Genomic DNA, 27,848 nt, shown 5'->3' with positions numbered 1-27,848 from the left:
AGATCACTCTGACTCATATATGGAAATTGGATTTCCATAATGAGGACAATGGTTAGAAAAGTACTGTATTCTAAATATAAAAGAAATTATAATAACCTATAGTAAGTTGATGACAATAGAAGCAGAGAAAAGTGGATGGATCTGAAATATATTTTGGAAGTAAAAGACAGAATCTGAGGTTGGATTGAGTATCAAAGTAAAGAAAAGTGAGGAATCAAGGATGATCCCAAGGTCTGAAGCTTCAGTAACTAGGTAAATGGTGTTACCACTTAATAGGATAGGAAGACTAGTAAAAAAAAAAAATCAAGATTCTGTTTTTTCTATATTAAATTAAAAGATCACTATGCAAATGGATAATAAGTTAAATATAAAAATCTGGAAGTAAGAGTAGAGGATGAGTTGGAGATCAATGCCACATTAAGGGTCATCAGCACACATATGGTATTTCAAAACCAAGGGAATAGATGAAATCACCAAGGAAGAAAGTATAGACAGGAAACAGAAGCCCTAGGACCAAGGACTAAGAAATCCAGGATACAGAAGATTTGTCTAAGAGTCAAATGCCTATTAAATGATCTGGCTCAAGAATACTCTTTCGCCCTGGCTGGTGTGGCTCAGTGGATTGAGTGCTAGCCTGCAAAATGAAAGGTCACTGGCTTGAGTCCCAGTCAGTGTATTTTCTCTTAATCTTAAAAGTCCAATAAAAGTCAGTCTTGCCTTAAAATAAAAAATTTTTAATTTCATAGCTTCAATTAAGCAATTAAAAATTCAGTCCAACAGTACCCTTCAATTTCAAAATCTTCTGTATCTTGCCCTCAGTTTATATTGTTACTTTTTAAGCCTCTCTAAACATACAAATTTTAACTACAATATATTTTATTTATTAATAAAAAAGAGTACCTCTCTTTGGTCTTTTTCACCAGGCATCACTCTGTCTAGATTCTGAGTACATTTTTATGTTAACTGAAAACAAGATATTACTCTTTCCTATTGCTTTATGCAATTAATTGGGGCTGTTAGTCCAACTTCATCAATCCCCAAATGTCTGAAAAAAAACTATTAGTCAACTCCTAGTCTGGCCAAAATTTGACGACAAATTTCTACTTTCACCTCATAAATACATACTTTAAAAATATATACACACAGAACTTACTAATGAGAACTATAATTTACTACCAACTACTTATAAGAAATAATAGCTCTGCTGACGGCAAGTAATTTGCAAAAACAGATCAGTTTAACTGCATAAAAGAAACATCCACCTGCCCCTACTAGCACTGATCAAGGCGTGAAATTAAACATTTTTTCAGAAGGAAATAACTGTTTCAAGGCTGTGATTTAGTCTGGGAAACAAATATTAAGGTCATCCTTTTCTCTCTGACTGTTACAGTATTTCTAATGGAGGAAGCAAGGGAGAAGGGCCAACTGGCCAAATTCTACAGAAGCAAAAATATCTCTATGACATAACAAATGTCTCACTTGCTTAACTAACTACACAGGCTTAACAGAACCAAGTTACTAGGATGTATGCAGAGATCACTTAAGTAGTGAAAGCCCAAACTGACCACTGGGGAGGTCTAACTTGGTCAAAACTAAGGGATCAGTGTTTCATTAAGTGAAGTAAAGAAAATTCAACAAATGTTAAGTGCCACAGTAAGTTTTAAAATTAGCCTATAGCCATTTTCATTACAACACAGTCGATTTTGGATTAGCCAGATTAATGAGATCCTATTCAGTAATTTAGCCAACTCCCAAATTTTTTCCAACATTTATCAAAATCAACTAATATAAACATCAACTTATTCCACTATGGTATATCCACACTACTCTCGTGTTCACAAGAGAAAGTAAACAAGTAGAAAAAGGGCGCAAATAACAATGAGCAAGATACTGGCTTGAAAGGCCTAGAGAAAACACAGTGGTTCCCAAAGTATGGTCCCAGAACCAGTAGCATCACCTGAAAACTAGTAAGAAATGCACATATGCAGGCCTCACACCATGCCTACTGAATGGAAAAACACAGCCCCTGCCCAGGAACTTCTGATGCAGTGTTTACTACTATAAGCCCTTAAAATCTAAACCCAATCCATTAAGCAGCTCTAGAAGTGTTTTCCACTAAAAATAAAATTACAAAGCACATACATAACTTGAAAATTAGAATATGAAAGACATTTTAATTAGTCAAAGTTCAAAAACAAAATAAAAATAATAAAGTCTACACAATGTCTTCCCCAAATAAGAAACAGTCACATTTCAAAGTCAAAGAGAAATTAAAAAATAATAATTTAGAACTGTCTAAAAGTAAATAGGCTGATTTTACAACTATCACATAAGAATCATCATCAAAGCATGCTAAAATTATTGGGACGAACAATGTTAAAAAACAAGACATTTACAATTTCCAAGTTTTCTGCCACTAAGCACTTATTAATTACAAATATACCTTTATAATTGAGACATCTGGTGAACACAAACTTAATAAAATGACCAAACAGTATCACCAATAAAGGAACAAATTGACATGATGTATCTTCTGATGTAATGCCCCGAGAAAGAAACCATACATATATTCCTGCCAAAAAAATTTTAAAGATTTTATTTATTTTTAGAGAGAGGGGAAGACAGGGGAAAAGAGAGGGAGAGAAATATCAATGTGCAGGAGATACGTCGATCGGTTGCCTCTCACACACCCCCAGCTGGGGACCTAGCCCGCAACCAAGGCATGAGCCCTGACTGGGAATCAAACCAGTGATCTTTTGGTTCGCAGGCCAGCACTCACTCCACTGAGCCACACAAGCCAGGGCCCGGCCAAATTTTTTCAACCTGAATTTAATCATGGAGAAACAATCAGACAAATCCAAATGAGAGATGTTCTGTAAAACGACTCTTCAAAAATGTCAATTTCATAAATAAAAAGACTAGGGAACTGGTGTAATTAAAGGAGATATAAATATATATGTGACTGGATTGTGCTTTAAAAAAAAAAAAAAAGGTGTACAGGATATTACTGGAATGGACTACATAGTAAATTTTTAAATGTTATAAAAAAAAAAAAAAAAAATTAAAAGCCCTGGCTAGTGTGGCTCAATAGATTGAGCGCCAGCCTGCAAACAAAAGGGTCGCTGGTTCAATTCCCAGTCAGGGTACATGCCTGGCTTGGGGGCCAGGTCCACAGGTGGGGGAGTGCGAGAGGCAATCCGTCAATGTATATCTCACACATTGATGTTTCTCTCCTCTCTTTCTCTCTCCCTTCCCATCTCTCTAAAACTAAATAAAAATCTTCTTAAAAAAAATTTTAAAATGTTATCACTATTAAATTTCCTGAGTAGGACTTTCCATTGTGGTTATGAAAGACAATGTTCTTGTTCTTAGACAATCCATGCTGAAGCACAGGTGAAATATGATGTCAGCAACTCAAGTGATTTAGAAAGAAAAATATAACTAGAGAGAGAGAAAAAAATATCAAATGTGGCAAAATGTTAACAATTGGCTGATCCAGGTGAGGGGTATTTGACTAACCATTATGCATTTTTCACAATTATTCTATAGATTTGAAAAAAGATATAAACTATCCATATTCCCCTTCAAAAGTAACTGATGATCTTGAGGAAGTAACTTAACCTCTGTGAGCTTTAGTTTCCACATTTGGAAATCAGGGATAATAATATGTACCTAATAAGGTGAGATAATGAGTTAATACATGTAGAGTGCCTAGACTCCTGCATGGTACACGTTAAGTTTTAAGTGTTTACCACCACTACTATTATTGTTGTTTTATTATTACTGCTACTTCCACCACCGAAGGTCAGAGAGAGTTCAAAAAACATAGCTTGGATGCTCACAGTCCTATATAATTTACAAAATATTTTCACTACCTATAATTTCACTTGATCCTCACAACAACTCTTTGAAGTAGGAAGAGGATTATTATCTCCACTTTCCAGATGAGGAAAATGAGACTTGGCAGTTAAGCAACTTGCCCAATGCTTTGACTTTTAGAAAGTAGTGTTAAGTGGGAAGAGAACAAGGTCTTGTTTGCACTCTAGCACAATGTAAAATTTACATTCCAATCTAAAATAATTACAAGGCATTTCAAGGAAAACACACTACAAAGACAGGTAGAACTCCTGTGTTGTCATTTATAGACAAAAGAAGTTATCACTAGTCTATTCAGCAAAACAGATGTCACTTTGCAGAGCTTTGATATTTTTCTTAAATACCCTTGAAAACAAGGATCAGGAAATATGAACTCTTATAAAAAGGGATTTATTGTATTTTTATAGCTTATTACATACCTTGTAACAATCATTTTGTTAAATGTGAATGTCAGTTTTATTTTCGGTCCCTTTTTTCCTGGCTATTTACAAGCTTTGTAAGAACCGTTTCTTAATTAAGTCTAAACATAGTTTTATATAAATGGATTCCTGGAAATAAAACGTTCAGACTTAAGAAATGATTGTTACAGAGACTGTAACAGGCCGTAAAACAAGAATGCCACTTTAAACAAAGATTTCTCATTTTAATTAAAAAGATAATCATCAGACCATTCTTACACTTAACAGAACCATTTAAAGAAGCATCTTTGGGGGAAAAAATATGTAGTATTTTATGCAGGCTTCCATGAATAACTTATAATATATTTAAATCAAAGTCTCAGTCAGTCCTATAGTATGAACTCTTATATAGTTACCTACACTTTAAGGATACATTAAAAGAAGAACAGGTCAAAATGAGATAAACATCATTTCTAATTCTTCTTAATATTAATTCCTTCAAAAGATTATATTTTCCCACAAGATATTGGTAAAATACATTTAAGAATACTTAAGAAACACTTTTTAATGAAGTTGAAATGTGCTGGGTAAAGAAAGGGACTATATTCATAAGACTACCACAATAAAAAAATGACACATACCAAGAGTTTCTCTATTCTGCTAAAAGCTCAAGCAATCATTTTAATTTTCAAAATGCCATACCTGGATATGACTGGAGGGTGTGAAAATATTTAAAGCATGATTTGATAAGGTGTGGTTCTTTTTCATTAATTCATTTGACTAACTTTTAAATTATCCATTTTTAATTCATAGCAGGTAAAATTTGTAAAGTTCAACAAAATTTCAAGGGTGAATAATGTGTATCTTATAAGCTGTCATTACAATTAACAGAAATTTGAAAAACAGATGCACTAATGTTCTTCTACTTAAGTCACCTTTTCTAAATTATGCTGAACACTAAACCTGAGTCATCACTCGACAATCTATTTCTACAGCAATATATTATTGGAAACTGCCTCAAAGTGGACTATATTTTCCCAGGGAAGCAAGTTATAATTGGGAGGCTATTTACTAACTAAGAACTTGGTATCAAAAAAAGTAATGACATGCCTAACAACATCAAAACAAAGATTTTATAACTATAAACTCTAGTCATTAAAACTAAGAAAATTACATTCCAGCTTCATAAAATGGGAGTTACATACCAATGATCAGCAAGTATGTGTTCAAAGTGTAAAAATAATGATAACAATAGCTCTTCCATATTTATTTTTTAGACAAATCTGACCTCAAGTTAATAACTATAATAAACACTAAACATTTACTTAGCAATCATTTGGTTTGCTTCTTATAATACAGACTACTGCTTGGAATGATTTATGAAGGGAGAAATAGAAGGGGGCCAAAAATATATATTACTCAAAGGAATGCCCTCCTTTCCTTATCTAAATTATTTTCCTGAATAAACAAGTTATTCAAAATCACACCACTGACCTATGCTACCAGGAACAGGCATCAATAAATGCTGATCTTGTTCATGGTGATCATGAGTGTTTCTCGTTTAGTTTGCTTTATTTCTGAAAATTATATGATAGCTAGATATTTTTCGTTCCCTATCTTCTCTGTTCACTATCGTCTCAGTTTATTAAAAGCCACAAGTGTTCTACTTAAGACCAAAGGCCACCAGAAAAAAAAAATACTCTTAAGTCACTCTTTTCATCCTCACTATCACAGGGCTTACTTAAAACACTGTAGACAGGTTTCAGAGTATCTCACACTTCACTGAAAAACCATGAACATTCATTAGCACTACAAACTCCTTTTAAAAATATTCACAAAGTCTTTCATAGAATGTTAAATTTAAGGCATATCATTCTGATGCCCATTCTTCTGATGCTTCTGATACTTATCTTTTGTTTGATCCCAATAAAGCCAACAAGAACTGAGGCATGCACTAGGAAAATGCAAATTAAAACCACAATGAGATACTACTATATATATATTAGGATGGTAAAATGAAAAATACTGACAATCCCAAGTGTTAGCAATGATGCAGAGCAACTGAAACTCATACATTGCTTGCGGAAATGCAAAATGGTACAGCCACTCTGGAAAAGTCTAGCAGATTCTTACAAAGTTAAACATGAACTTACCATATGACCCATTAAGTCCCCTCCTGGGTATTTACCGTAGAGAAATGAAATTTATGTTCATACAAAACCTATTCACAAGTGTTTATAGCAGATCTATTTATAATCACCAAAAACTGGAAACAACTCAAATGGATATACAATATGTGATACAATCCATACAACAGAACACAACGAAGCAATAAAAAAAGAATGGACTATTGATAAATGCAACAACTTGGATGAAACTATCTTAAAGGTATTACGCTGAGTCAAAAAGTCAGTAGCAAAAGATTGCCTATTGTATGATTTCATTTATATGACATTCTCAAAAAGATAAAGTTAAAGGGAGAGAGACTAGATCACAGTTCCGAGGAATTAAGGATGGGTGAACAGTACAAGGAAGTTTGGGGGTGGGTGATGAAACTGTTCTGTATGCTGACTGCGGTGGTGGTTACATAGATATATACATATAGGAGTGGGCAAAAGAAGGTTTACAGTTGTTCATATGAGAAAAGACATGTAGGTTATGGCTATTATAACAGCTTTAACTCAAAAGAATGTCACAATGCAACTGTAAATCTCCTTTTGTCCACCCCTACACACTAAAATTCTGAGACCTGTACACTAATAAGTTATTTTTACTTGATGTTACTTTAAAAGAAAATAACTAAGACCAAAACCTTCCATATGGCAGGCATAAATCAATATATGTTTAAATAGTAAAATGAAACAGGGGTGGAATGCCTATTCGATAAGCATCAGAAGTCTGTGTGAATTATTAAGAGTTTTGACAAAACTCACCAGCACCATATGGCCTAGAAAGCACCTTCACATTTACCTCTTTTAATTGTATTAAATTACATCTTCCTCTACTTTAAAGATGATGTGGCTGATGGTGATTACAATCAAAGGGATAGAGATTAAATAAAACAAAACAAAACGAAAGACCTTTTCAGATGGAATCTCCCACTTGAGGTCAGAGAGAGCCTAGGTCTGTGCCTGCCACTTGAGGTCAGCATGAGGCCCCAGCTCAAAAGAACAACCCCAGTCATGTAATAGTAGAAGAGACTAATCTTTCATCATAACTTTCTCTACCATTCAGTTAGCCTTGTGGCTTTAAGCAACATTCCAGTGATTCCTCAAACTTCTTCCTTTATTCCTTGACATTAGAGCTCTATAAAACAACTGTTTACGTAGTCTGTCATTTCTTTTCACCCATGTGATAGGGTCTTAGAACATTCATTAACAATAAAACGTTAGAAATATCCACAATGTTTTCATAGGAACAGGAAGGACTACCAGTTGTAATGTGATATGATTAACAGAATACCTAGAGTGGCTACATTTGGGGATGTTCTACTAGATATACCTCTTATAAATACCGTATCTTCCTTATTTTTCTGCCCCTCATAGTTCACCAATTTTTCCAGCTGCAAACAGCTCCCAAAAGTAAATTCTTTTTAGAAACCAAGTTATTATGAACCAGTCGGAATCTGAAGAGATTCCAAGCCTCTGGCATAAAGTTTGTCTTACTCTGCATTCACTTTTTTCCAGGATTGCTGAGATATAATTGACATTGTGCAAGTTTAAGGTGTACAAAATGTTGGTTTAATACAATTACATACTGCAAAATGATTATCACCTGCCTTCACTTCTGATTCCAGTTAACTCAGCTCCTTTTTCTTATGTTCCTCATGTACAAGGTGCTAGCCACAATATTTCCCCCACTCCCTCTGTGTTAGTACGTACACTGGCCAGGACAGAAGGACTAGTCATTTTGTCAAAGCATAATCAGAGAAATAACTACATCAGAAACACTGAGATGCTTGTTAAACATGCAGATTCTTGAGGCCTACCACATTAAATGGAGGAAGAGGAAGAGGAAGAATACACACTACGTTTTAACATGCTCCCCAATAATTCTTAAGCATAGTATAGGACTATTGCAGTGGACACTAATAAGTACAGGTTAAATGAATGAATGTATTCTTTAGTTCCCTGCTAGGTATTCTAGTTCTAGTTTTGAGCCCAAACTTGAAGCATGGGCCTTGCCACTTGTTTCTTAGAACTCACTGGTGCTGTCTCCCTATCTGGATCTCCTCAGAATATCTGCACACAGACTCCTTATCACTATTTCTCCCTAAAAGTATATCCTGCCCTTCCTAAAATTCCCTGATTCCACAAATCTGGTTGCGTTGCTAGTAGATACTGTTTTCCATCTGTCTGGCTAATTCTCCCCTCAACTCCTAGACATACCCAAGCCCTTGGCCTACCTCAGTTAGCATATAAAGCCTCTGTACATTTGTGTTCCCTGATCTTGATAAAACAGCGTCCTTAGTACAATAGACAGTGATTATGAAATTACTCAATACTAAATGTAATGTTTAGATGAACCCTGATCTTTCCATCACATAGGAATTTGAGTAGAGCTGGTCCAGAGAACTTCAGTTTAGCTCACTCTCTATGTGAATTCTTTTTAACCTCTTGTTATAGGTACTTTTATATATAAGAAAAATATGGGGTGGTATATAATGAATTCCCATCACTCACCTTTCTGCCTACCAAATTAAGTGGAGGAAGGAGACCTGAGAATCTGCACTATGTTGTTAACATGCTCTCCATTTTGCCCAATTTTATCTATGTAAATATATCTTAAATTTAGTCTTCTTATTAAAGTTAGGGCTATCTTTACTCATCAAACACTCATTTACCAATAGATACTGCTATGGCAATCTTCCCATTAACTAAACGCCTTGAACATGCTTGACACCAGCCATATTTTACTCTTCTCCTTTCTTTCATTCTTCATTTCTCCTATCCTACTCCAGACAAACCTTACTCATTCTATCTCTATTAATATGAGGTATCTAGAATACTCAGATCCACAAAAAGTAGAATGAATGGTGGTTGCCAGGATCTGGAAGGAGAGGAAACTGGAGAGAGGTTTAATAAGTACAGAGTTTTAGTTTTGCAAGATGAAAAATCGTATTCAGACTTTCCACCAAGATGAAGGCGTAGGTAGACACGCTGCATCTCCCTCCACAACTAAGAAGGAATACAACTACCTAACAGCTGGAGACAACTAGAAGGTCCAAAAAATCAAGCTGCATAGAAACCCAACAAACAAAAATATACAGAAGAAATACGCAACCAGACAGGTAGGAGGGGCAGGGTTGGACCGGAGAGGATGCAGTGTGGCGGCGGTAGCTGCAGCAGCAGCAGCAGCAGGCCGGCAGAAAGCTCAGACACACATTAAAAATAGTAGGGAGGGACATCTAGGGAGCGATCCCAGCCCCAGACCAGACTGCTCACAGTTCCAATGCCAGGGAAAATAAAGCCTCGTTGCTCAATAGTGTGCAAACCATGGGTGTTGGAGCAGAGGAAGAAACTGCCAGTCTCTCAGCAGAGTCCATTTGTTCAGAGGGCCCCCATGGTCCTAGAACATTGCAGACCCACCCACTCTGGGAATCACCACCAAGGCAACAGCTAGAGAGGCGCCAGTCCCATATGGGAAGTGGGAAAAGTGCCTGGAAAAGGGATGAGTGCTGAGCAAGAGACATTGTTCCCTCTCAGATCCCTCGGCCACATGCAGCGCCACAACATGGTGAAACGGGTCACCACCTACTGACAAATACCTAAGGCTCTGCCCCTTACAGCATAACCGGTGCAACAGCTCTCCCTAAGAGACAGAAGCAAACACAGGAGTCTGTCAAGTTGAGGAAACAGAGAAGTATGGCCCGAAAGAGGGAATGGGTCAAAGTTCCAGTGGGAGAACTAAGCGATGAGGAGATAGCCAACCTAACAGACACAGAGTTAAAACACTGGTGATAAAGATATTCACAGACACGACAGATATGCTTAAGTACAGAAAATGCAGAAGGGAAGAAGTGAAGACTATGCTAAGTGAAACGAAAGAAAATCCACACAAAACCAATGGTAATGGGAAGGAAACCAGTGTTCAAATTGATGATTTGGAACATAAGGAAGAAAAAAACAGTCAACCAGTATAGAATAAGGAAACAAGAACTGAAAAAAAATGAGAAGCTTAGGAACCTCTGGGAAATTTTAAACGCGCTAACGTCCAAATCATGGGGTGCCAGAAGGAGAAGAGGATGAGCAAGAAATTGAAAACTTACTTGAAAAAAATAATGAAGGAAAACTTCCTAAATTTGGTGAAGGAAATAGACATGTAAGTCCAGGAAGCACAGAGAGTCCAAAACAAGCTAGACCCAAAGAGGACCACACCAAGACACATCATAATTAAAATACCAAAGGTTAAAGATAAAGAGAGAATCTTAAAAGCAGCAAGAGAAAAGAAGAGTTATCTACTAAGGAGTTCCCATAAGACTGTCAGCTGATTTTTCAAAAGAAAGTTTGCAGGCAAGAAGGGACTGGCAACAGGTATTCAAAGTGATGAAAAGCAAGGACCTACAATCAAGACTACTCTATCCAGGAAAGCTATCATTTAGAATGGAAGGGCAGATAAAGTGTTTCCCAGACAAGGTAAAGCTAAAAGAGTTCATCCTCACCAAGCCCTTATTATATGAAATGTTAAAGGGACTTATTTAAGAAAAAGAGGATCAAAACTATGAACGTTAAAATGACAACTCACAACTATCAATAACATGACCTAAAAAAAAAAAGCAAAAACTAAGCAAACAACCAGAATAGGAACAGAATCATAGGCATGAGGATCATTTGGAGGGTTATTGGCCGGGAGGGGGAAAGGGGAGAAATGGGGATATGGTGCAGGGATTAAGAACATAATTGGTAGGTACAAAATAGACAGGGGGAAGTTAAGAATAACAGAGGAAAGGGTGAAGCCAAAGAACATACAGGCACGACCCATGGGCATGAACTAAGTGGGGTAGGATTGCTGGAGGGAAGGGGGGTACTGGGTGGAGTGGAGCAAAGGGAAAAGAAATTGGGACAACTGTAACAGTATAATCAATAAAATATACTTTCTAAAAAAAACAAATAAATACTCAGATAATATTAAAAGAACAACAAAAATGTACATCTGTGTATGTGTGTGTTCATATATATATATTTCCTTTCCCGGTCCAGTGAGATGGCCTGGGAGCAATGACATACCAATAGCAAAGAGCACACCTGACACCCAGATCTTGGCTCCTAAAAATCATTTTCCACTATAAGAAACCAGGGCTCCTTGAGAAATCACTGATTCCGGAGCTGGGGCAAAAATTACAAGATGAACATCTTCTCATAGCAAAAAATAAAATACTCAAAGACTGACAGAAATACATCATAAGACAAAGGAAGCAGCTTGAAAGTACTCTCATTAGCCAAAGAGGGAACAATTTAAGCATCAAATAATGATAGTATTGGATTATTACCCATCAAATAAAACAGGAATTCATCAGTTCATTCTGTTATAAATAGATTGAAAATCTGATTAATATAAAGTTACATGGTTTCAAACTACCAGCCCATAAATACTTACTACAAAGAAAAAAAAAAAACAAAAAACATTCATTTTAAAGGAAGAAACTGGTAGATGCCACCTTAATCAAGTAAACAAAATTATAAGACATAAAAAATCATGTGTCACCTGATAGGCAATAAGTAAAACACAGCATCACTTCTGAGGTACTTCTGCCAAAAATACATAACTTGAATCTAATTATGAGGTAACATCATCAGATAAATAAAAAGTGAAGGACCATTCTACAAAATAACTAGCCCATAATCTTCAAAAATGCCAGAGTTGGGAAAGTCAAAGAAAGACGAAAGAATTGTTCTAGACTGAAGGAGACTGAAGAGACATGACAACTCAATTCAATGCCTGATTCTGGACTGGATCCTTTTGTTATAAAGAATATTACTGGAACAACTGGCAAAGTTTTAATGGGGTCTGAGGGTTAGATCTATAATTGGACAATCTATAATTTTCCTATATGTTCATTTCTAAATTTTGATGGTTATAAAGTAGTTATGTATAATACCCTTGTTTGTAGAAAATACATGCTAAAGCATTTGGTAATAATGCAACAACTTACTCTGAAATGATTCAGGAAAAATGCTATTTGTGTTGTACTTGAAACTTTTCTGTAATCGAGACTGATTCAAAATTAAATGTTAAGAGAAAGATAAAGAACTGCACTGACGGTTAACAAACACTAAAAATAAAGATATTATATCTGTGTGTGTGTTGATAAATATCTGTGTGCGTATTTATCAACACACACACCCCTTTCTCTTGAGAAAGGCTGTACATATTAGTTTTCCCTCGTTGTTGTAACAAATTACCATATACTCAGTGGCTTAAAACAACATTAACTTATTTTAGTTTTGTAGTTCACAAGTTTGAAATGAGTCTCACTGAACCAAAATCAAGGTGTCAGTGGGACTGTGTCTTGTTCTTAGAGGCTCTAGCTTGTCCTTTCCAGCTTCCAGAAGCCACTCATTACTTGACTCTGCCCTACCTTCAAAGTCAGTAACAGCAGACTGAGTTCTTACATGGCATCACTCTGATCTCCTTTTCTGCTCGCGTCTTACTCATTTAGGGTCCCTTCTGATTACAGTATTCGTCGGCAGCCGTCCGTCTCGAGAGACGATGGTGTAGCTTCTTAAGAGTCTATCTGCACCGCTGAGAATGGCTGTGCAGTCCAACTCGGGAGTGACATGGTATCTGTCTCTTCCCGTGTTGAATCGACATCTTGCGATGACGCTGAAGCTACAGAGCCTGGGCAGGGTGATATGGAGGGTCTGCTGTTGCCCATGCAGCAGACCCCCCCCTCTCTTCGCAGCTGAAGGGTCCAAGGGAAAGACGGAGTCAATACAGCTTGGCTTCAGGTGCGCCGCAGGAGTTGCCGGTGTTGACTACAACGTCAAACCGCCTTAGGGACTCCGGCTCCAGATTTTCTGTCGGGGTTTACTCCCTTAGCCTTTCCCCTGAAGAGGTATGCCGCAAGGCAGCGGAGGTTTTTTGGAGTCAGAGTTTTCCTTCTCTGATGTACCCTGACTGGAAGATCGAACCAGCGACACTTAGCTCGCAGGCCGACGCTCAATCCACTGAGCTAAACCAGCCCAGGATAATCCACCTATCTTAAAGTCATCAGATTAGCAACTGTAATTCTTCCCCTTTGCCACCTGCACAAGTTTTAAGGATCAGGTTAGACATTTTGGGGTGTGGGGTACATTATTCTGTCTACCTCAAAGAGTTTCCTTTTTCTACTTTCATGGTATTAAAGTGCTCTTTCTTTTATAAAATGATGATGCTAATAGCAGTGATCTTTTTTTAAGTATTGGTATGTAGAAAATAAACTTACTAATCCTGTAAATCCTGTGAAGGTAGTACCAAATCTGTGACTTTTCTTTTTTTACTGATCTCTTAAGTGAAAAAGTGAAACAGAACATTGATTTCCCACAAAAACACCATATACTTGAAATATTTGTATTTTTCAAAATACAGTATTCCTCCCTTATCCATGGTTTCACTTTTTGCAGTTTCAGTTACATGCAGTCAACCACGATCTGAGAATATTAAGTGGAAAATTCCAGAAAGAAAACAATTAATTCATAAGCTTTCAGTTGTATGCTGTTCTGAGTACCTCACTTTATCTCATCACCTAGGCATTATATATCTCACGTCATCACAAAAAGAGTGAGTATAGTACAATATAATATTTTGAAAGACAACATTCACATAACTTTTATTACAGCATACATAATTTTTATTTTTTAAAGGTTTTTTTAATTCTCATTCAAGAGAGGGCAAGGGGGGGCAGGGAGAGAGAGAAACACTAATGCAAGAAAGAACACTGATGGGTTGCCTCTTGCACACACCCTGACTGAGGATCAAACCCGCAACCCAGGCATGTGCCGTGACAGGGAATCAAACTTGCAACTTTTCGGTTACGGGACAATGCTCCAACCAACTGAGCCACATTGGCCAGGTCTATTACAGTATATTGTTTTATTTATTTTATTGTAAGTTATTATCGTTAAGTTCTCACTGTGCCTAATTTATAAGTTTATCATAGGTATGAATGTATAGAAAGAACAGTAGGCTTTGGTACTATTCAGTTTCAGGCATCCACTGGGGGGACTACTTGACAGACTTGTTTCTGAGGTGGGCTACTGTAGATAAAGGGGGGCTACTATAAAGGAATGTCTCAATTAAAGAAAGGCAGATAAAGGGGGACTACTATAAAGGAATGTGTCAATTAAAAAAAAAAAGACAGATAATCCCATAGAAAAATCGACCAAGGGTTAAATAAACTTCACAAAAAAAGGATATCTAAAGAGCCAATAAACCTAAAAAGATGCTTGATTACCGTAATCATAAGAAATGTGAATTAAAACAGCGAGACAGTACCATGCACCCACTAATGTAGCTAAAATGAAAAAGACAAGATCAACTGATAAGAAATGAACAGCAACTGGAACTCTCATATGCTGCTGTAGGGAGTGTAAAATGAGTAAGTTTCATAGTACCTACTAAAGCTAAACATTTTCATACCCTATGTCCCAGCAATTACACTCCTAAGTATATACCCAATAGAAATATGTACATATGTTCAAGAAAAGATATATATAAGATTATTCATAATAGTATAGTTCACAGTAGCCAAAAACTGTAAATAACCTTAATGTCCATCAACAAGAGAGTAGCTAAAAATCTGAAATATATTCATACAGTGGAATACTACACAGCAATAAGAATGAACCCACTACAACTAACAAAACAACCTTAATGAATCTTCTTACAAATAATGTGAGACAAAAGATACCAGAATAAAGAATATATACTGGAATACTCCCATTTATATAAGAACAAATACCAATAAAGTTGAAACCAATCTATAGTTACTAAATAATGGTTACAAAGAAGTGATCACTGGGTAAAAAGCCAATGAGCTGTATATGCATGATTTGTACTTTTTTGTATATTTATTTTACTTCAATAAAAACCTTATATATATACATATGTAAACAAACTACACTAGAATCTTGATTTTACATACAACTAAATTCAGTCCAAATCCCCAGCCTCCCAATCTGTCTGCTACACACCTTATGATCAAGTCATACCTATCTACTCACTTTGTGCCTGCCCATCTCCTGATCTTCTGGCCTTTACCCAAAATACTCTCTCTGCTTGGAATTGCCCACCTCAGAAACAAGTCTGTCAAAATTTACTCCATAAGATTCAATATGAAGCTTTCTTCTTCCACAAAACTTCCAAAGATCTCTCCAGTTAAAACTGAATTCCCCTCCCTAAACTTCTATAGTACTTTGTGCCTCTATTTTGGCATTTACCAAAGAGTGCCTTAAGAGATTATTCATAAATGCCTATCTTCTCAAAAGACTGTGAAGCTCTAGAGGAGACAGAACTTCTATTTAACTTTGTGTCTTCATCCCCTGCCCTCATAACCACCTCTGCCCATGTATAACATGTTTTGCACTCAGTTTATGTTCATATTTTAATCAAATCACATTGTATGACAACAACTATGCCTCACCTTCAGTTCTCGAACCACTTATTTTGTCAAGTACCATGTCACAGGAAAACAAAACTTAGTATATACAGTCCTAGATTTCCAGTGAAAACCTTGGACATATATAGGAGTTTTACAGTATAAATTATCAATTAACATACCTGATAATTTACAATTTAAAGTGAACTGAGAGGGAGAGAAAAAGAGACCCTTTTAAAGTAGGTTAGACTAACAATAGGCCATTATCCAGTTAAGAAAATGAGCTCAGAGTGAGATGCCTTATTGAAACCACCACTGTCAGTCCACTGGCCAGAACACCTGCTACACTGCAACACATGATCAAGTACAGGTGTTGCTTTGGGGTACTTGTTTTATATACACTCAAAATATTAAATTTTAATTTTTCTGATTTAAAACAATACATATTAACAGTAGAAAATCTAGAAGACATTCAAGAATGTAAAGAAAAGAAAAATCACCTAATCAATGGTACATATTTGGATGTCATTAAATATTTTGAAATGTTTCCCCATAATCCAACAATTCACAAATAACCATATTAACAATTTAGTTTCATGTAGTGCTTCCTAAGTACAAGGATTTATGCATCTGTGCAGCAAAAACATTATCTACATGCTATAATTCCTGAAACTCCCTAAGACATCTGAAAATATCATCACCACACCTTTGCAGCCTTAAGTTTAGGTGCAGAGAAGGGATTGAAGAGCTCTAAACCTGCTACCAATGGAGTTGTTAGGGAATTAATTATGTATGACCTTGATTTAAATTCTGTTACATTTCAAATTATTACAAATGCCATTGGAGTAACATCAACCTTATCTTTCCCAAGGAGAGAATAGACAGCATTGTGATATAGATGACCTTTTCAGGGCACACTGAATTAAAGCCAAGATTCTGATTATTTCTTTACAACTTTTTTCACATACATAGCATGATGCAAAGATATCTGCTGCATTAAATTGTGATTCTTGGAAGTATTCAACCAAAAGGTGCTGTTCAGTAACCAAAATGAGAAAGTGCTAGTTGGGATAGTGTCAACAATGGGAAGCAGAGAATAAGTTCAACAGTTATCATAGTAAGCACTGTATCATTCTTCTATAAATCAAGTGTGCTAGATTATTACAGATTATTGCTACTACAGTGGATTATTATGCAAGTTATTGCCTCCTCCACTCCTTCTTTGGGCAAAGGATACTTTCCTGCCCCGTGACTCTGGGCTTTGACCATTAACTTGCTTTGGTTAATGGAACATTAGGAGGCATGATACAACCAATGACTGAAAGGCACTTTAACAACTGGGCTTGCTTTCATGTGCCTTTGCTATAGTTATGAGAAGAGTTTTGTCGAGGAAATCGCTGTCTCTTTAGTCTGGGTCCCGAGTAAGCAGCCAAGTCCAAAGTCACCCAACGAAGCCCAGTCTATATCATTCGATACCCAGCAAATCCACATATTTATGCAAATAAATATCTACCGTTGTAGGGTATTATATATTGTGGTGCTTTATTACATACCAAGATACCTGATGCAATGATATTGTGACAACTGTAAGGTCTTATTCCATTTCCTAATTCAAATGATCGGAAAACCTATATGTAAGTCTAGAGAGTAATGCTTCCACTCTAGCCATTATCTGATTAGCAAAGAAATAGGCCATGACATTCCATTGTTTCTCTGCTTTTCAAGGACAAAATACTATAGCGTAAGTCAGGGTCTCAAGTCAGACTGTCCAGGTTTTATCTCAGGCTTCTTGCTAGGAGGGTGACTTTGTGTAATTTACTTAACCTTTCTGGAATCAGTTTTTGCATCTGAAAAATGGCGGTAACAAGAGTACTGACTCTATCTTACAGAATTATTGGAAGGATTAAATGAAATAAAAATGTAAAAAAGTTAGAACAGCTCACAGTAAATAATAAATGATAGCTGTTAATTACTTACCGTTGACTATAGTTTAAAAACAATGAAAAACACAACTCTCCCTCTTCTACTATGGTTATCCTGTTATTGACAGTCAGGTCAGGTGAGGTGAGAAGCCTGGTAACAGAAAGGCAAGTATACCCAAATTGCAAAATCTCAGGAAGAAGCCAGATCTCAGATAGAAATTTCAGCTCAAAAATTGTTTTGTTTTTGTTTTTTATTTTAGAGAGAGAAACATTGATTTGTTGTTCCACTTATTTTTGCATTCATTGATAAATTCTTGTATGTGCTGCTGACCGGGAATTGAGAACTTGCAACCTTGGCATATCAGGACACACTCTAATTAACTTAACTACCCAGCCAGGGCCTCAAGTTTATTTTTAGGCAGACAGAAATTCTCTCCCACATCTGTGGCTTTTGCTCCCTTGCTCTCCACATCCCACCCTGTCCACTTATGAAGATAATCTAGAAACTCTTCATAGGAAATGTCGGCCAATGGGGAGTCAATACAGCGGTGTCAACCAGGACATGAAGGGGTAGCTAAGCAGGAAGGGCAATAGAAGCCATTTCTCCCTTTCAGAGACCCTTGGACCAAGATCTTGATCATGAATAGATAAAATTATTTTATGGCAAATGGCATAAGAAAAAAAAAAAGAATGAGAATGAAGAATGAAATAATTTTTGTGGTATTAAAATATTTTATAATCTCATACACTTTCTAGCAATATTTTAGTACAGCACAAAGATATTAAATACCAGAGAACAAGCCATATTCTTAGTTCAACATTACTCTTAATATCTATCTAGCACTGGCTGGTGTAGCTCAGTGGATTGAGTGAAGGCCTGCGAACTAAAGGGCTGCTGGTTCAATTCCTGGTCAGGGCATATACATGAGTTGCAGGCCAGGTCCCCAGTTGGGGGCATGTGAGAGGCAACTGATTATTTCTCTCCCACATCAATGTTTCTCTCTCTCTTTCTCCTTCCCTTCCCCTTTTTCCAAAAATAAACAAATCAATAATCTTGTTTTTAAAAAATCTATCTAGATGACCATTATCTCTCAGTCTTTGGTAAAATGGTCTAGCTCTGTCTCAATTGGACTTTAGGGAATTATCCAGAGATTCCCCAAGTACAAAGTGAATCTTGTGAAATACTAGCAGAAACTAAGATCTAATGAATTTTTCCCAGAGATTCCCCCCACCCCCACCCCCACTGCCAATTTTAGGATGCTGGGATTGATATATTAAGAAAAGCTTTTGCCCTAGCTGGTGTGGCTCAGTGGATTGAGCACCCACCTGTGAACCAAAAGGTCTCTGGTTTGATTCCCAGCCAGAGCACATGTCTGGGTTGTGGGCCAGGTGCCTAGTTGGGGGTGTGCAAGAGACAACTAACAGATGTTTCTCTCTTTCTCCCTCCCACCCTCTCTCTCTAAAAATAAATTCTTTTTTAAAAAATAGAAGTTTTCTTTATAGTGACCATGTTGTTAAAGTTTGGTAAATATTTTATTTCATCTTCAATGAATTCTTACTGTACACATTTGAAGACACTTCTGTGTTGTACTGAAATATTTCTAGAAAGTATGAGATTTTAAAATATTTTAGTATCACAAAAATTATTTCGTTCTTCATTCTCATTCTTTTTTTTCTTATGCCATTTGCCATAAGAAAACTTTATCTATTCATGATCAAGATCTTGGTCCAAGGACCTCTGAAAGGGAGAAATGGCTTCTATTGCCCTTCCTGCTTGGCTACCCCTTCATGTCCTGGTTGACACCACTGTATTGACTCCCCACTGGCAGACATTTCCTATGAAGAGTTTCAGAGAATCTTTAAGAATATATTTTGGTTAGGGTCAATATATATCAAGAGTCCCTAATTCTATTTTAAATAGCTATCTAAAAGTCAAAAGGCGAAGGTGAAATGAAGGCCTGCTATAAGATGAGGTGACAGTATGCCCCAGACTATGACAATTTGCTCTACAGCATGAGTAATTAAGTTCAGCAAGTATTTATTGGGTGCCTACTGCATGCCAGGATCATGCTGGTTTCTGGGGATACAAAAGTGAATAAATTCTTTATCTGCCCTGCCATCAGAGCATGTGGTGGGGTCAAAGAGAAGTAACCAAGGTAAAAGCTGTGATGAGGAAGCCTTGAGCTGAAGGACATTGCAGGTCATACGGTGGTCCGAGCTAAACCAAGGGCTGGGCAGGGGAAGACTGGGGATCAGGCTGTGTGCGGCCTGACCTTATTCTGGGGTCCACAGGACTGTGACCTAAGGAGATTCTTGGCAGGCCGTGAGTACAGGTTGGTGTCGGAATGACTGGTTGTGAGCCGTCACCAGATTTTGGTGAGTGGATAACTGTCAGCCTACGGTACAACAGAGGGAAAGAGGATGAGATGAGTTGCTGAGGGTCAGAGTGGCTATGAAAAGGATAAATAAATAATCTTCCATACTGTCCTGTCTCCCTGCAGCAAGGAAAAAATCCTTATCTGCTTCCCTTAAGGATTTAAATAGCATTCAAATACAGTAATACCTCGGTACCTGTCAGCTTCAGAACTGATCAAACCCTGTGCCCGTCGCATTTTGATGAGGAAAAAATGTTTCAGCATTCAGGGCTTACTAGGGACTCGTTGCACTTGCTAGAACTTGTATGAGTCACAATACCACCAGCCAAGAGAAGAAGTTTCATCACTCCTTGCTTGTTCGGTACTCATCAGTTTCAGCAAGCCTTACAAGCTCCGAAACGAATTAATGAGGAGTACCAAGGTACCACCGTAATATAGAACAACAAGTGGTCTCTTGGAAGTTCATTTTCTAATTTAGCAATAAAAAATCTGACAGCTATTGAAAGTAGAAAATTTTTACTCACATCTATAATTCATTTCCAATAATTTATTTTGTGTATCTATTCCAAACACAAATCAAGAAAATAAGCACACAAAAATCACTAATTTGTAATTTCATACTCCAATACCTATACAACACAACAGTATCCAGAAAGGAAACTGAAGGCTAACTTAAATTGGGAACAGGCATAGAAACTCTGATAAACTATGAACCAGTTTCAGTTGTACATCCAAATAGCTGGTAATCAATCTCACTGATTTAAAGCCTATCAGAGTGAAAAATGTGAGTTTTTATTTTTATTTATTTATTTTATCCTCACCTGAGGACATTTCTTCATTGCTTTTAGAGAGAGAGGAAGAGTGAATGGAGAGAGCAAGAGAGGGAGAGAGGGAGGGAGAGAGAGACATCGATGTGGAAGAGAGACATGAATTAATTGCCTTCTCGCTAGCTTCCTGATCAGGGATCCAATATGCAACTTGGGTATGTGCCCTGACCAGGAATTGAACCCACAACCCTTCAGTCTACCAGATGACACTACAACCAGCTGAGCCACACTGGCCAGGGCTAATCTGAGTGTTTATTTTTAAATGCAATTTCTTGCTTTTAGATATATATACTGCTCAAGCAAATAAGAAAAGTTACTGAATCATATTAATTCACTCAATATTATCTCTACAGTAATATTAGGACAAGTCATGCAGGAGATCACATTAGTTCCTTAAGAAGTTAACCTCCAAAAAGAGGTACTCCAAAGCATTCCTAGTGTTATAACCCACAAATATGGCTGATCCCATTTGTACTGGGTTGGCCAAAAAGGCTGTTTGGTTTTTTCCTTAAAATAAGACACATTTTTCATTTTCAGCAATAACTTGATTGATTTGGATATTTGGAATACGTCAGCTATCTCCTGTTATTGGTTGGCTTCTAGTGGGTAGAGGCCAGGGGTGCTGCTAAACATCTTCCAATGCATAAGACAGACCCGCAGTAAAGAATTGTTTGGCGAAAACGTCAACAGTACCAAGAAATTTTGTAAAACATTTTTGACACATTCAATCAGTCACAGCACCTTCTCCATACACTACACAAATCTTTTTTTTGCATTTCAGTAGCATTTTTACCTTTCTTGAAATAATAAAGCATAATATGCTGAAAATGTTGCATATTTTCTTCATCTTCAATATTAGAATGGCTGCACAAAAATTCAACAATTTTGATTTTTTTTAATGCATGCTGATATGACAGCTGTCACAATACAATCTAACAAAATTGTTTCGAATTAAGTTCATGACAACTAAGCACTACTAAAGCCATCATATGGAAAAAAACAAATGAACTTTTTGACCAATCCAATATTTTTAGCCTGAACAACCAACTAGATTAGCATCTATGGTAGTTGGTCTCAAAAAAGCATCCTCCTGCCCCCAGCAATTTCTATTTATGTTTGTCACTCTTCATGTCTACAGGTAGAGACTATTTCCCCTTACTCTGATCAACAGTGACATTCTTGGACTTTCAAACCCAGGACTTATGAGACTTGGCTCATTGTTTCTATCTCCTGTCTTCTGGAATGCTCCTTCTTAGAACCCATTCACCATGCTTTAAGGAAATCCAAAGGCAATGTGGAGTGAGGAGGCCTACATAATGAAGGCCTAAAGGCCTTTAAAGCCAGCTGAACTCTCAGGTAGGGGCCAGCCATGTTAATGTTGGGCATTCTGAACATTCCAACCATGCTGGTACCCCAGACAACACCAAGTGAAGTAGAAAACCCGTAAGTCAATAACAGATTTGACTCTTCCTCTCGGTCCCATATTGAACTCGAGGTGGAAGAGGCGAGTCCGGTCTCAAAATGGAGGGCCATGATCCAAAGGAACCAGAGCAGTTGAGAAAACTGTTTATTGGTGGTTTGAGCTTTGAAACTACAGATGATAGTTTAAGAGAACATTTTGAGAAATGGGGCACACTCACAGATTGTGTGGTGATGAGAGACCCCCTAACAAAACGTTCCCGTGGCTTTGGTTTTGTGACTTACTCTTGTGTTGAAGAGGTGGATGCAGCAATGTGTGCTCGACCACACAAGGTTGATGGGCGTGTAGTGGAACCAAAGAGAGCTGTTTCTAGAGAGGATTCTGTAAAGCCTGGTGCCCATCTAACAGTGAAGAAAATTTTTGTTGGTGGTATTAAAGAAGATACAGAAGAATATAATTTGAGAGACTACTTTGAAAAATATGGCAAGATTGAAACCATAGAAGTTATGGAAGATAGGCAGAGTGGGAAAAAAAGAGGATTTGCTTTTGTAACTTTTGATGATCATGATACAGTTGATAAAACTGTCGGTAAGTAGCAACTTGAATAAGAAAGCAGAAACTGCTTTTTCTATTCTAAATTTGCTAAACTGCTTATAATATTGAATTGTGCAAAATGGTATCTAAAGTGTATATTTCAGTTTTCATGAAGTGAGTACACTTGTAACCAGCATCTAGATCAAGAAATAAATGTTAACATCCCAGAGCAAAAAAAAATAAATAAATAAATAACAGATTTGAAGCTACTAAGTTTTGGAGTGGTGGGTTACACAGCAAGTTACCTTTTATACTGACTCCTTATCAACTGTACTAAAAATTCTTTTATATGCCCTCAAATTATGTCATCCAAGTTTCAAATGTTTTCCCAGTTCTAAGATTCTGGAACTAGCTTATCCGTCCATTTTTCTTAAACTTAAAAATTCATTCCCTCAAGAACAACACAAAGTAATTTTTTTAAAAAAATCATCCCTCAACTTGTCTTTCCTCCCCCACATATATATTAAACATATATCCTTATAAAATGGTGGCTACCTTCCCTCAATCATTTTCATTTCTTCTCTCCAGTTCTCTTCCAGTTCCCATTATCTTTTCTGAGGAATTATAATTTTGTTGACCAAGGAAGTATTAAGAAAAGTCCTTGAGGACCCGCTAAAGCTGAATGAGATATTAGCATGTAAGTTATTTAATGTTACCTACTGCTTTAATATCATTTGTTTCTAGAAGTTAAACTATTTTTCACAAGTATCCAAGAGTAAACTTTAAGTCTCAACCATGTGTGAATTATGATCAATTCTGAATTAGCAGTCTCATTAATAAAATGTTATTGTAAAATTCTTAATTGACATGCTACACTAATGTGGTAATGAGCAAAATTCATAAAACAGAATATCCATTCCATGTTGGCATTTTAAATAAATTACATTTTCTTAAACAATGGAAATCAGGACATCCATACAAAAATTGTCATTCAGAAGTTATAACTGAGGAAAGGGTAAGGCCAAAACAAAGCCAAATTCTTTACAAAATTTTCAATTTGATTAAAAGGATAGCCCTTCCATGTGTACTGTGCACTGATCACTTGGTGCAAAAATAAAGTATCTTCCTATCTCGAAATTGACTCTGAATAAACAGACATGTTATAACAGGGTAATTGGAACCATAGGCAAGTTGTGACTTAACTCAGATTCATAATCAGACTGTAACTGAGCTGAAAAAGAATACCAAAATCTCTAATGTTCCATTCTCTGCTTCAGTTATTAAGGTGTCATTCTTGGTGACCCTCTTCCAGTTGGCCTTTTCTCAAACAGCAGCCACAATAGCAGGCAAAATCAAAGACAAAAGTAACTAAAATTAAAGAAAAAATTGGCTTCTCCCTAGAGTAACTGACTCAACATCTAATAATATGCGATGCTCTAAAAGCTGCAAACTACTGAATGGCCATCTCCAGGTTCACTTTAACTCAATCAGAAGACCATTATAGAACCATAACTCACTGGTACAAAGCAGAAATCAAGTAGTTGAGGATGTTCCCAGGCTGAGGTCTAATGGAAAGTAAAGAAGATGATCTCATAATGTTTCTTTACAATTTGTAAATTACACTATTCCATAAATCTGACACCAAGCAACAAGATTAGGATTAAGTCAACCTCTAAGAAAACAATAAGCAGCTGCCACTTCTCCTGACTTCCTCTTACTTCTCTCTCTTTTTCTAAGGTTTATTTTTTATTCTCATTTGAGAGAGGGGAAGGGGGAGAGAGAAAAACATTGATCAGTTGCCTCCGGCACATGCTGCAACTGATGATCAAACCTGCAACCTAGGCATGTGCCCTGAATGGGAATCAAACCAGTGACCTGTGTACAGGACAATGCTCCAACCCACTGGGCCACACTGGCCAAGGGCTCCTCTTACTTCTAAAGTCCAAACAAATTTTGCCCTGGCTGGTGTGACTTAGTGGATTGAGCACGGGCTTGTGAACCGAAAGGTTGCCTGTTCAGTTCCCAGTCAGGGCACGTGCCTGGGTTGCAGGCCAAGTCCAATTAGGGGCATGCAAGAGGCAACGAACTGATGTTTCTCTCACATGTCGATGTTTCTTTCCCTTTTTTTCTCCCTCCTGTTCCTCTCTCTAAAAATAAATAAATAAAATCTTTAAAAATTAAATGAAGTCCAAAAATATTTCAAAGTCTTATCTCTTAGAACTTCAGTATTGGGAAGAAATTTAAGAACCTTCTTCAAAATGGAATTACATTAATGATACACTCAACTTCAGTTAGGTGTTTTTGAAAGCACTAATACAAAATAAACAAAGTTTTAGTAAATTTGACCAGTCTCTGAAAAGCGTATTCTTGTAAATAGGGCCATTTAAAGCCTAAATTCAATTAGGTTAGTGTTCATGTTTATTTAGATTTGTTTGGTATTTCAAGCAAAGACACAAAATAATAAAGAAATAAAATGTGGCGTGACAGGTTACAACTACTTCAGAAAAAGCAAGACTTGATTGCAAATAATGTCCCTAAGGTCATCTGTTAAGATGGAAGTCTATGCATCCCATCATTCTTTAGCTGTAACCACAAAGTCTGGTTTTACACTTAGGATATACAAGAAGCATCAGATTAAAAGCATCAAATATCAGACTACACAAAATTGCCAAACATGAGCATAGAAGAAAAGCATGATATAAAGTTAACAAACTAGGCTCCAAATGATTTCAACACACCTACAAAATTCCACCCAAGCCCATACTGTGCTTCAACCTAAAACTGGTAAGTAATAACCAATCCTGACATCTCCCATTACTTATATTCTCCTTTTTATCTCCTGAATTTCTCCACTGATCTCATCGCTTCTCATGAGTCCTGCGATTCTAATCTCCATAGCCTTTCCTTTCCCAGAAAGTGTTACAGGATCTGGCCCCTACATTTTACTATCTCTACAATTTAGCACTAACTTTTGTTTTGTCTTACCCTGTTAGATATTAATTTTGTCCCCAATCTCGTGTGCCCAGGTTTTCCTGACCAGTTCAACCTTGTCCTTTACTACAATGCCTAGCCTCTCCTTTCAAAGTAGAGTATGTATGTATGTATGTCTCCCCTTTTCTGACATTTGTAATTCTGGCTCATAGTCAACACCCTCTTCCTTTACCAAAGACTGCTGTCACCATAGCCCTCGGTCCCCATCCCGGGTCCTTATCTTCCTAAGTAAGGCCTCTTTCTTTGCAGAGTTTGTCAACATTAGTTTGGCCAAGCTGGGACCTGAAGGCAACGGCCAACTCAGTCTCCCCCATTGCACAAAACTACAAGCCTCCCACCAGCCCTGGCTTTCCTCCACCCTTAGATCCATCTGCATCCAGCCCTGCATGGCCCCCTCCCCTCTAACATCTTTTCTCCCACTACCCCGTGCTCCTTTTCCCCACTCCTCAATGCATCTCTTCTCCCAGGCCTTACCCGTCAGCCTGACACTGGGAAGGCCCGGTCAGAAGCCTCACCTCGTCTCTCCTCCGGGCTTCCTCGGCTCTTCAGTAACTGTCCCCACGCCCCTTTCTGTCCAGGGCCCCGCGCGGCGCCCGGAGCCCCCTCCCTGATTAAGCAGCCGCTGTCACTTGGTCTCTCATCCACAAGATGGCGGAGCTGCTGCCCCCACCCCCGGGTCCTCTCCGCAACCACCTCCCACCTCCCTGGAACTCCCCGTCCCATCCCTTCAGCAGCCTCCGCCGCCGGCTTCGGCCCAGAGTCCCCCTGTGCCCTTCCCCGACGGACCGGCGGCCCAGGCCCGAGCCTCAGCGACGCCGCTAACGCCACAGCCTCCACCGTTCCCCGGCCTGCACCTTCTCCTCACCATAAACTTGAGCGCTTTTTCCTGCAGCACCGCCTCGGCCGGGTCCATAATCGCCTAGGGCCACTGGGTCTGCACTTCGCCGGGGCCGCCCCCTTGGTGCCAGACCGCAGCCAACGCAGCGCTCGGATCCCGCCTCCTCTTCCTTCCCCCCGCCCTCTCTCACCTCTCGTGCACCGACGGGGGGGCAGGCCAGGGAGGGCCAGCTGTTTCATGCGCATGCGTGAGCCCGCTGGCTCGCTGGGTGTGTAGTTCTGGAGCTTCCCGTAGCAAAACGTGAGGCCTCAGAGTGAACTACAACTCCCGCAGCCCACTGCGGCAGGGTCGCGGCGGCCGGCAAGCCAAATCTAGACATCTCGCCTTCAAGCAGAGAAAATCAGCTGATGGGAATCGTAGTTTATAGCCTCCAAGGACTGGAAAACGGGAGCGGCGGGGAGGGCACGTGTGTCTCCGTGGTTACCGAGCGACGCCAGCGGCGGCTTGCTGGGCACTTGATATCATGATGGGGACCAGTGCCTCACCTGTAGCCCAAATACTGGAAAAACCTGTGAGAAGACTCAAGAGTTCCTAGGACCTCCCTAACGGTGTTTTTAGAGAACTGGATACCTCCAAATTCCACATATCTGATATCTGCCGGATGAATTTCGACAGAGAGGCTCTAGGCCTATGAGCTCCCGGCAGCATTTCACAGACCAATGCAGAATTTCAAGGTTCTAAGCCATCGCCCCACAGTTTTCCTGAAGACCTTATTTTCCCGTACAGCAAGTCAGGGCCGAATAGAACTCGATTCCGAAAATTTGGGGGTGTTTAGTATTCACAAAGTTAGCCTATAACTGCTAACCCTGAGATGTAAGCTCTGCATTAAGGGTCAGATAAGTACTTATCAATCATGGAATGTAATGGCTATCCAGCAAATAAAGCATGTAAATATGTAGTTTGGCCTCAAAAGGGAAAATACAAATTTATTTTGGACATTGGGTCTACCCTAGGTGGAAAGAAAACACTAGAGTTGACCTAAAAATGAAAGGCTGAATGGTAATGGGGGGAAAACACAATAAAAGTTTTTAT

The 27,848-nt window shown here is 38.0% G+C and overlaps 1 protein-coding gene across 5 annotated transcripts in view; it reads right to left on the bottom strand.

The window, feature by feature from the left end:
* The window catches only part of BTRC (beta-transducin repeat containing E3 ubiquitin protein ligase), a 179,767-nt gene extending 152,841 nt beyond the window's left edge, over positions 1–26,926 (bottom strand). For all 5 annotated transcript variants that reach the window (XM_090278436.1, XM_090278438.1, XM_090278435.1 and 2 more), the window contains exon 1: positions 26,784–26,926. In XM_090278436.1, the coding sequence (XP_090134562.1) occupies positions 26,784–26,831 (48 nt within the window). In that variant the 5' untranslated portion in view covers positions 26,832–26,926. The remainder of the gene's footprint in view (positions 1–26,783) is intronic.
* Between the last annotated feature and the right edge of the window lie 922 nt (positions 26,927–27,848).

Source organism: Furipterus horrens, unplaced genomic scaffold, assembly GCF_987537825.1.
Source record: "Furipterus horrens unplaced genomic scaffold, mFurHor1.1.pri manual_scaffold_5, whole genome shotgun sequence".
In the NCBI taxonomy this organism is placed as follows: Eukaryota; Metazoa; Chordata; class Mammalia; order Chiroptera; family Furipteridae; genus Furipterus; species Furipterus horrens.
The sequence above is the reverse complement of the archived record's forward strand: the minus strand, read 5'-3'. Positions and strand labels throughout refer to the sequence as shown.